The sequence below is a fragment of the Stegastes partitus genome, unplaced genomic scaffold, assembly GCF_000690725.1.
Source record: "Stegastes partitus isolate 25-593 unplaced genomic scaffold, Stegastes_partitus-1.0.2 Scaffold95, whole genome shotgun sequence".
Classification (NCBI taxonomy): domain Eukaryota; kingdom Metazoa; phylum Chordata; class Actinopteri; family Pomacentridae; genus Stegastes; species Stegastes partitus.
Window position 1 is genome coordinate 582,831 of NW_007577826.1, and position 13,325 is coordinate 596,155.

The 13,325-nt window shown below is 40.2% G+C and overlaps 1 protein-coding gene across 3 annotated transcripts in view; it reads right to left on the bottom strand.

The window, feature by feature from the left end:
- Window positions 1-13,325, bottom strand: part of eps15l1a (epidermal growth factor receptor pathway substrate 15-like 1a) — a 65,358-nt gene that overhangs the window by 49,609 nt on the left and 2,424 nt on the right. For all 3 annotated transcript variants that reach the window (XM_008277319.1, XM_008277317.1, XM_008277318.1), the window contains exons 3-10: window positions 13,142-13,231; window positions 11,961-12,008; window positions 11,407-11,502; window positions 11,136-11,204; window positions 10,673-10,798; window positions 10,240-10,299; window positions 5,788-6,030; window positions 733-890 (exon numbers count right to left, since the gene is read on the bottom strand). In XM_008277319.1, coding sequence (XP_008275541.1) covers window positions 733-890; window positions 5,788-6,030; window positions 10,240-10,299; window positions 10,673-10,798; window positions 11,136-11,204; window positions 11,407-11,502; window positions 11,961-12,008; window positions 13,142-13,231 — 890 coding nt within the window. The remainder of the gene's footprint in view (window positions 1-732; window positions 891-5,787; window positions 6,031-10,239; window positions 10,300-10,672; window positions 10,799-11,135; window positions 11,205-11,406; window positions 11,503-11,960; window positions 12,009-13,141; window positions 13,232-13,325) is intronic.

A 13,325-nucleotide genomic window follows, 5' to 3' on the forward strand; every position in this document is an offset into this window, starting at 1 on the left:
TTCAGCCCATATGGTTACAGGACTGGTTTCACTGTGGATAAGAACACTCTCTTACCAGCTTCGGCAGCATCTTCAAAAGGTCTTTAGCTTTTGTTCTGGGGTTGATACATACATTTCTCACCAAAACACTTCATCTCTGGGACACAGAACTCGTCTCCCTCCTAAGCGCTATGATGGCTGGACATTCCCATGGTGTTTATACTTCAGTATAATAGTTTGAACTTGGAACTTGTTTGAAATTGTACCCAAGGATGAACCAGACTTGTGGAGTTCCACAATTTTCCTCCTGAGATCTTGGCTGATTTCTTTAGATTTTACATGTTGTCACAAAAGGAAGCAGTATGTTTGAGGTGTGCTTTAAAATACATCCACAGGTGTGCCTCCAATCAACTCAGATGTTGTCAGTTAACCAACAAAAGCTTCCAAAGCCATGACATCGTCATCTGGGCTTTCCCAAATAGTTTGAAGGCATAGTAATCTGAGTGTATGTGAACTTCTGACTTTAAAGATAGTAAAAAATTCTCTAAAAAATTCTCTCTCTCACTATTCTGTCATTTAGCAAATATAAATAATTTCGGTAATCCTAACTGACCTAAAACAGGAAAAGTTTCATTGCATTTAATGTCAGACAGTGAGGAAAAAAAAGGTTGTGTGTCTTTTTATACAGTGTGTGTGTGTGTGTGTACATATGCACATATATAACAGCTAATATTAACAAGCATTAAAGCCTACCATATATGTGCAAGGACATTCTGAGAAAGTCCAGACTGCATGAAAATGTCCTTTACTTCCTGTCCACTGACAAACCCATCCAGATCAGCATCTGTCTTCAGGAAGATGTCATCATAGCGACCGCGCTCTGATACTGGGACCACCCAGTTCACCAAATGCTGAGACAAAGAAAAATGCAGATTTTACTCGATCAAGACATTCCTAGTTTACATAAAACTAATTAAGTCCGAAACCGATTATTTGACACCAGCCCAGACACAAGTTCAAAACACAGATTATCGGTTGGTAGGTACTCGCACTAATCAAATAAATAATTTTATTTGGGAATCTGCTTACTGTTTCCTACATCTGCGCAATGTATATGTATTCAATAGTAAAACCAATCTGCAATTCTTTTTAATGGAGCACAGCGGAGGTAAAAAAAAAAAAAACAGGAAACAAATAAAAGGATCAGAAATAGATCAGCCTTGATGTAATCAAAATTGATGACAACACAATTAAAAAATAATGCAATTAATTTTTTAAAAAGTGTATTAATGTCAGTAAAATGAAAATTCAAGAGTGTTTTACCGAAAGTATAATTTAGAGTTATTGATTATTGATTAAGGTGTCGAACATATATGTATATTAGTGTATACTTGGACTGCTTTTCTGCTGTAAATCTCTCAGAGCTCATTTCGATAGTAAATTCTTCTAAACCAGCAACATGTCTGTTAGACCCCACTAGACTGTTCAAGGGAATCTTCCCTTTAATTAATGCTGCAGTATTAAATATCATCAATTTATCTTTACTAACAGGTTATGTACTGCAGGCTTTTAAAGTAGCTATAATAAAATCACTACTCAAAAATCCTACTCTAGATCCAGGCGTTTTAGCTAACTATAGACCCATATCCACCCTTCCTTTTATTTCTAAAATTCTTGAAAACGTTGTTGCAGCCAATTATGTGGTTATCTGCATAGAAATGGTTTGTCTGAAGAGTTTCAATCAGGATTTAGAAAGAATCATAGTACCAAGACAGCACTGGCAAAGTTCACCAATGACCTTCTAATAGCCTCAGACAGTGGACTAGTGTCTGTACTTGTTCTGATGGATCTCAGTGCTGCATTTGATAAGAGTGGATCATATCACAGGGCTCCACACTGCAACCAAAATGGTCACATTTGTGACCTTTTTTTTTTTTGGAGAGCATGCAATTTAAAATTTGAAGTTGTCGCATTGGTGCAAGTGCATGATTATCATGAAGCTGTATTAGTCTCGGTGTAACTGGCACACGCAGCTACTGTGTTAACTGCAGTAGTGAAAAGTAGTACTTTTATAACTTCGGTGTACTGTGGTACTTACGCTTAAAAATGCAGTCTTCTCATGAAAAGCGCAACGCACCTAAGTGTGCTGTTCATTCTACTCACAGAAAAGACTGCATGTAGAAAAAAATCCCTCAGTTTCATCTTGGACAAATCTGACATTAGAACACCCTTGTTGACGCTTTTCAAAGTAATTTTTGATCACAGACCTGTCTGAGCACACCACAGGTACCAACAGCAGCGACCACAGCCTGCAATGTGAGGCGTTTAGGGAGCATCGGTAAATTGTAAGGTCTATCGATAAGAAAATGTTTAGCAAGTCATATGTTTTGCCTGTGACCAGGTGGAAGGTGAGAACAAATGAGAAAGTTGGTCGCACCGGTGCTACCAGTGAAAAGGTTCATCTGGAGCGCTGCAGCATATTATTACAGAGACGGCAATGTGTCATTGAACTTAAAGGAACTGCACTAAATTGGTTTAAATGATATTTATCAAACAGATTCCAGTTTGTCAATGATGTTTCTTCCACTCACACCAGAGTTAGTTATGGAGTTCCACAGGGTTCTGTATAAGAACCAATATTATTTACTTTGTACATGCTCCCCTTAGGCAATATTATTAGGAAGCTGTCATGTCCTCTTCCTCTGCTTAGCTGGCAGCTCTCCTTCCTGTTTTTCCTCCCTAATCAGTGGTTTGAATCTGGTGTACATCTTGGTGTGCTTTTGCTTTACTCAAGCTAATCAGCATATCATGGACACCTGCAGCAAGGAGTGGCTCATCTACCCATTGTTCTCCTTTGCCAGAAAAGAAGGGCTCAGATCTACATTTGACGTTGGACCGTTCTACCTAACTCAGTTGGCTCACTCAGGCCAGTCTCTGTTTCTGGATTCTGTATGTTACACTGCTTCTATCTCACCTGCTGTTTTTGTGCCTAGCTCTCCGCTGCCATTCCCTGTCTGGGCCTCTGCCGTGTGCCCATTGCCTGAACTACCTCCACCTGGATTCTGAGTAAGTCTCTCCATTCACCTTACCACAGCAACCTGGAGACCCACGCTTGGAGCCGACGCCCTTCATCCCCCTCTGCTCCCATTCCTCTCTACCGCTCTCACCTTGGGCAGCTAAGTAGTGTTTCGACAACATGCATTAGTATTCATAGTGTTTTGTACTGAGGTTTCAGTTTTGTTCTGCTACACTACTTGTGCCTTAGTCTTCAATTCTGTATTCTTGTGTTTGTGCACTGTAAGCGCTTCAGTTCTTAGCTTATTTCCATGTTTCAGGCTGTGAGCGCTCTAGTTTGTAATTTCGCATCCCTGTGTGTCACACTGTGTGCGCTTAGTTCATTTTGGTCTGCTTGCTCCACTAACGTTCCTAGCCCTGTAGTAGTAGGGTCAAGTTTGTTCAACTACTTCTGTGTAGTCCCTATTCCTGTGTTTCACCCCGTAGCCCTTTTGTAGTTTTCTTAAGTTCATTCCCATATCCCTCTGTAATTTTGTCCCTGGCATTTTCTGTGTGATGATAAATTATTTGCTTTTTGTGTGCCATGTCATTCCTGTTTGTGCCTGGGTCTTAATATTTCCCATGACAGTAGCACTGCACAAATGTCCACTGTTATGTAGATGACACCCAGCTGTATTTATCCAAGAAGCCAAATGAAACCAATCGGTTAGTCAAACTCCTGGCATGTCTGAAGGACATAAAGATCTGGATGACCTGTAACTTTCTTCATTTAAATCCAGAAAAAACAAGGTTATTGTATTTTACCCTAAACACCTCAGAAGCACATTATCTAACCAGATGGCTACTGTAGATGGCATTGCCTTGACCTCCAGTTCTACTGTAAAGAACCTTGGAGTTATTTTTGACCAGGACATGTCATTCAATAGACATATAAATCAAGTTTGTAGGACAGCCTTCTTTCATCTACGTGATATTGTAAAAATCAGGAACATCCTGTCTCAGAGTGATGCTGAGAAACTGGTCCATGCATTCAGAACTTCAAGGCTGGACACAGCGGTGCCCAACCTTTGTTTTTTGCACCATGGACCGGTTTCTAGCAAGACAATTTTCTACGGACCGGTCATTGCGCACATAACAATAATTTTTTTCTATTGCAAAAGTGCCAACTGAAGACAATTGCTTTTTATTGCTAAATATGTATTTACTTTTTCATGTGTCTCAGCATCAAGCCTTTCCCTCTTTTCAAAGACACTCGCCAGAGAAATTTGGGTTTTTTTATTCATTTCGGCAGCGGTTAGACTGACAGCTCCATTTTCCGGCCTGGCATGAAAATTGACAGAGTCAATTGCGGGAAACAAGCACAGACGGATGTGACGGAAGACAAACTCGTCATTTTTCAAAATAAAATACCCTGCAGACTCCACCAGAAATAAAATAAACCAATAAAACGTTTTTATTCTTTCTGTGCAGCCTGGTACTAGTCCACGGGCCAGTGGTTGGGGACCACTGTCTTATTATCAAGATGTCCCAATAACTCTCTTAAAAACCTCCTGCTGATCCAAAATGCTGCAGCCAGGGTTCTGACTGCAACCGTAACAGAGATCATGTTTCTCCCGTATTAGCTTCTCTTCATTGGCTCCCTGTAAAATTCAGGATAGAACTTAAAATCCTGCTTCAAACATATAAAACTCTCAATGACCAGCTCCATCTTATCTTGAAAACTTTATTGTACCGCATCACCCTAACAGAGTCCTTCACTCTCAGACTGCAGGTCTACTTGCGGTTCCTCGAGTTTCCAGAAGTAGAATGGGAAGCAGAGCCTTCAGTTATCAGCTCCTCTGTTGTGGAATCAGCTCCCAGTTTGGGTTCTGGAGGCAGAACCCCCTCTGTACTTTAAGATTAAGATTAAAACATTCCTCTTTGGCAAAGCCTATAGTTAGAGCTGCTCAGGATCACCTGAACTGTCCCTTAGTTATGCTGCTATAGCTTTAGACTGCCGGGGGATTACCATGATGTGCAGGGCTTCTCTCCTCTCTCTTCCTTCCATACAGTTATAACCACCATTACGTGTCACTAACTCTGTGTTTCCCTATGAGGTCCTGTGTTTGTTCTCTCTGTGGATGTCTCTGGATCCGGAGCTTCACATCTCTGATATAGAGTTTCTGGCCTCACTGACCTCCAAAATGTTCACTGTTCTTTCATTCTTGTAGTTTAATCATAGCATCTGGACTTGTTTGAGATTCTTGAAGACATTTCACCTCTCATCCAAGAGGCTTCATCAGTTCTGACTGATTTATATTCTTAAGAATATAAGTATCCGGATGAGAGGTGAAATGTCTTCAAGAAAGTCAAGCAAGTCCAGTTGCTACGATTAAACTACAAGGACAACCATGACCTGGATGACAGAGAATCTTCACAGACTCATTGTTCTGTTCAATTGCTGCTCTCCATCTGCTAACCCCACTCTCACCCCAACCAGTCAAGGCCTCCTGCCCTGAGACTGGTTCTGTCTGAGGTTTTTTTTTCGTGTTTTTTTTTTTTTTTTATTCCTTCCTACCGTTGCCAACCGCTGACTCAGAGGGAGTCCGAAGGCAACTTCGGATTGTTGGGTTCTCTGTTTAAATTCGTCAGGTCTTCACCTTACTATGTTAAGTGCTGTGCGATGACATATGCTGTGAACTGTGCTATTTAAAAAAAAAAAATGAATTGAACTCAAAGAGCTTTATTCAAAGATTCAAACTGTATATAGTTCAAAAAGATAAAAGATTTGGTAGCACATTTAGTGTATTTTACCTGTCCAGACTTCAGTGTATGTTTGGGAGACAGACTGCCGGTGCTGTTGAGTGAGTTCATGCTGCCATGGGAGGGTGTGGAGCGCAGTGAGTCTTTTGGTGGCGGAGGGCTTGCAGGTAGTCCAGGCACAGAGCTGGTCACTGAGCCAAGACTCTTCTTCCTCTTCGATGGAGGGATGAGGGCAGAGGGGAGGAGTGCAGGGACAGGCTCCTTCTCCAAAGCCCGGTACACCAAGTGCATGGCCTGAAGAAGCACATCCTGCTATCAATACTTACATTTTGCCTATTGGCTTCTATGAAACTACTTATATGTCAAACTCGTTATTTGCGCCCAGTCCAGACACAAGTTCTGTTTTTGATTATCTGGTGGTACTTGTATCAATGTGGGGTCTGTTTCACAAAGCAGGTTTAAGTGAAAATCCTGAGTCTGTTAACCCTGAAATGAGGGAAACTCTGAGTTTTCCAATTCACAAAGAGAGTTAACTCAAACCAGAGGAAGAGGGGTAACTCTAGCCTGTTTCACAGAGAGAGGTAACTTAAAGCCTCGGTAAGTTACTGTAGTAACAGACTCTATGAACCTAATCTGGTCGGGACCAGGTTTTTCTCGGCCCTCGAGTTTCTCTCTGTCTCTGCCCTCTTTCAGCCACACACATTATTTGATTTCCTCATTTATTCATTCAGTCAGCAGGTGAGTTTTGGTGTAGCCTAGTTCTGCCGTCTGTCAAAAATACAAAAAAATAATAAATAAAAAAAATCAGTCAGTAGGCTGTATTAGTCCATTAGGCACAGTAGGTGGTGATTTTTTTCACTAACATGGCATGTTCTTTTGATAACGGTCCCGTGGATGAAGGTGCAGCATTACTGCGCAGACAATTAAATATTGGTCGGGAGATGGTTATCAGACCACGCAAAGATGTTCTAGCATTTCCAGACAGTTCTCTTTTTGAGTAGTACCTAATCCATCCTTACACGTGTATTAGTGTTGTAGTCAAGACCACCTAAACCGAGACCAAGACATGGCCGAGACCACAGTGTATCGAGACCGAGACAAGACCAAGACTTTGAGGGGTTGAGACCAAGTCAAGACCGAGACCAAGACAAAGCGAGACCAAGTCAAGACCGAGACCAAGACAAAGCGAGACCGAGTCAAGACCGAGACCATACCAAATTTAACTTAACCATTTTATTGAACACTTAGTCAATGTAATTTTAAGGCAAGTGTAAGGTTGCCTGTAATACTCTTGTCTGCAACTGCAAACAAACATTTAATACGGAATGTATCAAACAGTCAATACTACAATTTTATTTTAAATATTAAATGACCACACCAGTTAATTTTCTTACTTCAACACTGGTATTACAATCATTTTCAGAAAGAGGATAGGTGTGCATTTTTTTTCTTTTAAGTACACCCAGTGTGGGAAAGATTGTGATTGAACAAGCCATAGAAGAGGGAACTCACAGCACTCAAAATTGTGTTGTACATTTATTTAGTTTAATTTATATTGAAGTTACACATTTATTCTGCAGTGTGTTTTAATTCTAAGAATTGGCACTGTAAGTATTTTTTTCAGTTTTGTTGTACTGTAATAGATTTTGTAAAAGGATGTTTGTCATGGTAGTAAACACTCCATTGTAAGCATACCTATAACTATGTTTAATCATCTAAACCAGTGGTTCTCACAACTTTCTTTTTCTGTCAGGCTCCCCTTCGAAGGACAAAAATCTTTTGTGCCCCCCCCTCACCTTAAATTGTCATGAAATGAGTCAGTTTAAATTTACTGAAATTAAATATCATGAGCAGTCAAATAGTGCAGCAACAACTTGCTCAGTGATCAGTGACAGTAATGGGAGTTGGGGGGGGGGCTTCAGTTTTGTGATGGTAGTCTCATCAGTCATTGTTGACACCATATCTAGAGCTGTGGGCAGCAGGAGATCCTCAGCTGTTGAATTGTGTCTTGCGATTCTGTTACAGAGCTCCAGACTAACTTTTCTAGTGGTAGCATGGTGCTACCAACTTTCTTCACTGGTCGCACCAGCTAATGATCTGGTCGCCCCACTCCCTTATTTTGGATCAGCATTGCCACAGTTATTAATGCACCATGCAGCTGATGAATAGTTGCCATTGCATCACTTAGTTATGATGCAATGATCTTCAGAGATACGACTAGACATTTGTAAAATGTTTTCATCTTAAAATATATTTATTTTGTCATCAATCCTCTTCTAATACCAGTCATTAACTGGACACAGGCTAAACAATTGCTGAAAGTGCCCATAGGTAGATGCTACATTTTACCAATGTTCCCAAACGCCTCACATGCTGCTCCGGTAGATGGTGCATTTTACCGATGTTCCCTGAACGCCTCACATGCTGCTCCGGTAGATGGTGCATTTTACCGATGTTCCCTGAACGCCTCACATGCTGCTCTGGTAGATGCTACCAGGTGCGCTGTGTTTTCCTTTTGACGTCAATCTACAGATAAGTTGTTTATAACTAGAAAAGCCAAACTTTATTACAGCAGAGTTTGCTAACATCTTTCCCAGGGAGCAGACTCCTTCTCCCGCATTTACTGTCGTGGAGGGCCTGTGAAGAGGGGCGGGGTGGGGTGACAGGCCACAGCCCGTAAAAAAAATCCAAATAAAAAATCTGTTAAACTATTGGTTACATTCGAAGCGGGGAGTTTTGCATCCAATAACAACAAAGCTATTACTAAACAAATGAAACAGTTCAGAGGCAGCTTAGTGCGGTCCTTGCAGCCGTGGTCTCGGCTGGTCTCGCAGTAAAATCCCGAGTCCTCTGTGGTCGAGACCAAGACAATACCGAGTAAATATGCGGTCAAGTCCAAGACAAGACCGAGATCTTCAAAAAGTGGTCTCGAGACCGAGACCGATCTCGAGTACTACAACACTAACGTGTACCATTACCAACCGTAGTCATGCTCTCACATCCAAGTAGATATTGTGTGTTGTGCTGCATTTCATTGCAAATGGAAGTTTTTTGTATAATGTCGGAGACGCAGAGCACTTGAGTAAGGCAACTGTATGCAGGGCGGTCTGAGAAGTGTGCCTCGCCCTGAAACGGCTTCTACCCATCTTTGTCGTTTTTCCTGGACATTAACCTGTCAGAGCCATCAAGGGGGAGTTCCACAGGACTGCAGGTAAATGATGTAGAGATCTGTTAAATCAGCACTCAACCTTTTTTGCACCACGGACCGGTTTTAAGTAAGAAATTTTTCTACGGACCGGTCATTACGCACATAACAAACAATAACAGTTTTTTTTTTTTCTATTGAAAAGTTTCAGAAATGAATAAAATTAATTTTTATTGCTTAATATGTTTACTTTTTCTCCTGTCTCAGTATTAAGTCTCTCCCACTTTCCAAAGCAGCTCTCCTGAGACGTTTGTTTTTGACTGACGGCTTCGTTTAGCAGCTGGGCATAAAAATTGACAGTCAAGTCCGGGAAACGAACACAAACGGAAGTGACGGGAAGACGAGCTAGTCATGTTTCAAAATAAAACACCCTGCAGACTTCGCTGGAAATAAAAAAAAAAAACAATAAAACGTTTTTATTCTATCTGTGCGGCCCGGTACCGGTCCGCGGCCCGGTGGTTGGGGAACACTGTGTTAAATTTAATTTAAATTATATTCTGTTAATGACACTGTACTGCAACCTCAGACTTGAACAATGTTTTTATATTTCATTCATGTTAAGCTTCTGCCAAATGCGCTTCTCCCCCACGGGATTGCACCTAAATGAAATAAATTAATAGGCTACCTTTCAAGCAGTTTTCCTCTGCAATATTATTGATTGCAAAGGACGACATTTAAACTTACGCATTGACCCGAGCAGCAATGTTCTCCATGCCAGCTGCAGCGGTGTTGCACTTTTTAAAAAAATGTTTTCAAACTTGCTGTATGAGTGCATTACGATTTCCAGTTCTAGTGGGGTGAAAAAACGCAGCCCTCCGCTTCCCCGTTGCCATGGTGACTTGTCAAATTGGGGCTCCATTGATGCTCGCTTTTTATAGTTGTGGTGCACGAGCTTAGCTCCAGGTGAAACTACTCCGAGTTGACTAAACAAACTCAAATCCGCTGTTCTGGAACCGGAACCTCAGAGTTTCCCATCTCAGAGTAGATGAACTCAGAGTTCAGGATTAGACTCAGAGTTTGTTGAACCTGCTTTGTGAAACGGACCCCTGGTATTTAATAGGTATTATTTGTAATTTTGTTTATCATTTCCTAGTGCCTGCACAGTGTATAGCTTGCCCAAAGTTAAAAACAAAATAATGTGGGCTAAATAGCTTCTATTTTGTGCAGTATTTTGCATGTGACTTATTTTGTCTGAATTTTGAAGATGAGTTTAGCAGCCAAGTATCCAATTACTTGCCTTTACCTCCCTTTCAGTTATTTCTAGTGCATTTAGCAACAATGAAGAAGGTAACACTCACCACAGCAAACTCATCTTTGTCCAGATGGCCATCTTTGTCTATGTCACTCAGGTCCCAAACCTAACAGCATAAAAAATAAACATGTAAAGGATCATTGACACCATTTGGCGTAACTAAAGTTCATTCCATCCATGCAGAGAAAACCCACAGGGAGAACATGCAAACTCCACAGAGAAAGGCCCCAGCCGACCCTGAGATTCAAACCCAGGACCTTCTAGTTATGAGGCACCAGTGCTAACCACTTCATTTTGACAATCCATTACTTCATATCTAATCTTTGAAAAACATTTATTTACCATTGACATTCATGCTACTTCATGTATGTGTGAAAGAAAGACATATTCAAGCTTTGAATTGAGTAGTTTAATCTTCAATCATTTACCAACAAGTCCTTAATAGGGTCAAATAAAAATAACAGAATTAAATTAAATACCTTCCCAAGGACATCCAGAGGGAGCTTGGAGTTAATGAGGACTGGTTTGACTTTCTCTCCGGACAGCAGGCCATTGACAGGGGCCAAGCTTTCAAAAATCCCATCAAATTTATTCTTCTCCTCTGGCTACAAAGAAAAAGGCACACTTCTGTTAGACTGACTGAGTCTGTCTCTTGACTCAATGGAAGAGTATATAAATATTCCCAAACTGAATGGTTTACTATACTGCAATGATAGAGCCCAAACAATACCAGACTTCTGAGGCTGAAGCAAATCAATCAAATCAATATTTCAAGGCTGAAAAGTGTTGATGTAGTATGATTTTGACTGTGAAAACATTTTAAAGGCTCTCTCTTTGACTAATTATTGCTTTAAACAAGATTTTCCTTTTTACTTAATTACTTTAATAATGGCTGCTTTACTCAGTGTGTGATATTTTGTGTGTGTGTGTGTTTGAACACACCCTGACAGCCCAGTGTGATTCGCCTGAGCCAGAAGTTGTGGAACTCAGAGATGGACTGCTGGTGTCCTTCTGAAAACAGACATAAAATGCTACCACAGCACTGTCACGTGATCCATTTGATGACCACTAATAAAACATTTAAGACCAAAAACCTAACATGAAACTGACAAACTGTTTATGATGAGTATAAGAAAAACAATGCAGCTAGATGTAGCTTGTTTGCATACAAAGAATGAATGGATTTTAGGTTTAATAATGACTTCATACTCACAAACTTCGGAGGAGGGACTGTAAGGTTGAGGCTAGACAAACTGACTTCCTGACCGCTCTGAGCACAGGCCACCAGTCGCAGAGCTATATAAAACCCCTAAGTGAGAAAACACACAGTTTTTTTTTTTTTTTTTTTACTTTTTATTTATTATATTTTTATTTTAAATCCATCCATTATATGATCGTCATCAATATATATATATATATTGATATATTATATATATAAACAATCCATGAAAGTGATGGTATAACAAAGATAAACAACAACATATAAACAATGGTCACAAATACCCCAGCCTATTAATACTACAGTTACATTCTTCTATCACTTACAAGTGCTTAAGCTTCAGAAAACACACAGTTTTACACATAAACTTATTCTCTTACTCTTCCTGAGATAGCTAACAAAGAACACTTGTCATAATTATTACTTTAGAAATGTGGGGGGGGGGGGAAACGATAAGCCCTTTTAATTATTTCCTTATATATCATTAAGTACGTGTTAATCAGAATACAATGACATAATCATTCATCCACCACTTATCGTTTCCTGACCTGTTTATCCAGATAGCCTTTGCCATCAGGATCTGCCAAATCCCAAATCTGAAACACAAGATACAAACACACCTAAACAGTGAAATGAAAAACAAAATGTTCAAGTTCTAATGTTGCATATGTGTAGTCATTCTAAAATGATCACTTGTTACATCTAAATACTGATCTAACAGAGGGAAGATGAAGTGAGGGAGGTGTACATGAAGGTGAACAGTTGTTTGGTCTTCTCTCTACAGCTCTGTGTTGCATCGTCACGTTTGCTTCTTTGCCACTTTTGAGCAATCCAATCACATCTAAAGAATATAACTAAAATTTCTCTGTAACATCTTTTGCCCAAATATTCCATTTCATGCAAAAAATACGCCACAAGAAAGTATATACGTATACGGACACTCTATCCTCTACTTCACTGTGACTTTAAACACATTATGGCAACAATGGCCATTTAGGCCAAGAAAGCTATCCTGGAAAACATTTTCCCTGGTCACTGAAATAAACTGGTTGGTACAAAGTGTCACACTAAAATGACCACACTAAAAAAAAAGCCTTCCGTTGAGGACAGGGACTGGACATAAAAAATCAAGGGGTTTTCCCTTCCATTGCAAGACTTGTACAAGAGCAGTGCAGCGCCTAACCTGAATGAAGAGAAACACTACACTGATCTAAAGTATACTGCTCAGTACTCCACTGTGTTCAATGGCTAGTTGCTAACTTCGGTCATTTGCAGGGTGGATAGTGTACAGTAGATTTATCTAAATTTTTGCAAGTAGTAAATCCAAAGCAATGAGCTAAAAGCTCTGTAGTACAGAGAACACACAAGAATTTCAGCTATTTCCAATAAAAAATACTGATACACCTTTAAAACCTTGCGTATGATTCCAAGTTGCTCAGTGTCTCAAACAGTAAAAGTCCTATGCATCAAAGGTTTGCAAATAGTGTAAAACGGGCACACATCCCATTGATGTTTTAATAATTCAGAGAAAATTATTTGTACAGTCTCATTTCTCACGAGCACTGAAAAGTTCACTGTTCTGGAGAGTTGTAAACAACATTAGCAAATGACACAGAATGACACAGCTTCAGACCAGAGGCTGACCTTCAGTCCACTGACAAGCTCACCTGCAATAAAAATAATAAAGATCCGAGAGTGTAATTTATACTGCTGTATTTTGGCTACCTACCTTTCCCAGTGTAATATCAGGGAGTCCAGACTTTTTTAAGAACAGGGCAGCTTCTGTTGGTCCCACTCTCCCTGTATTCCCAGGATCCACCTTAAAGCAAATACATTTTGAGTGCACTGTGGCATGTTTACATTCTCTCTCTCTCTCTCTCTCTCTCTCTCTCTCTCTCTCTCTCTCTCTCTCT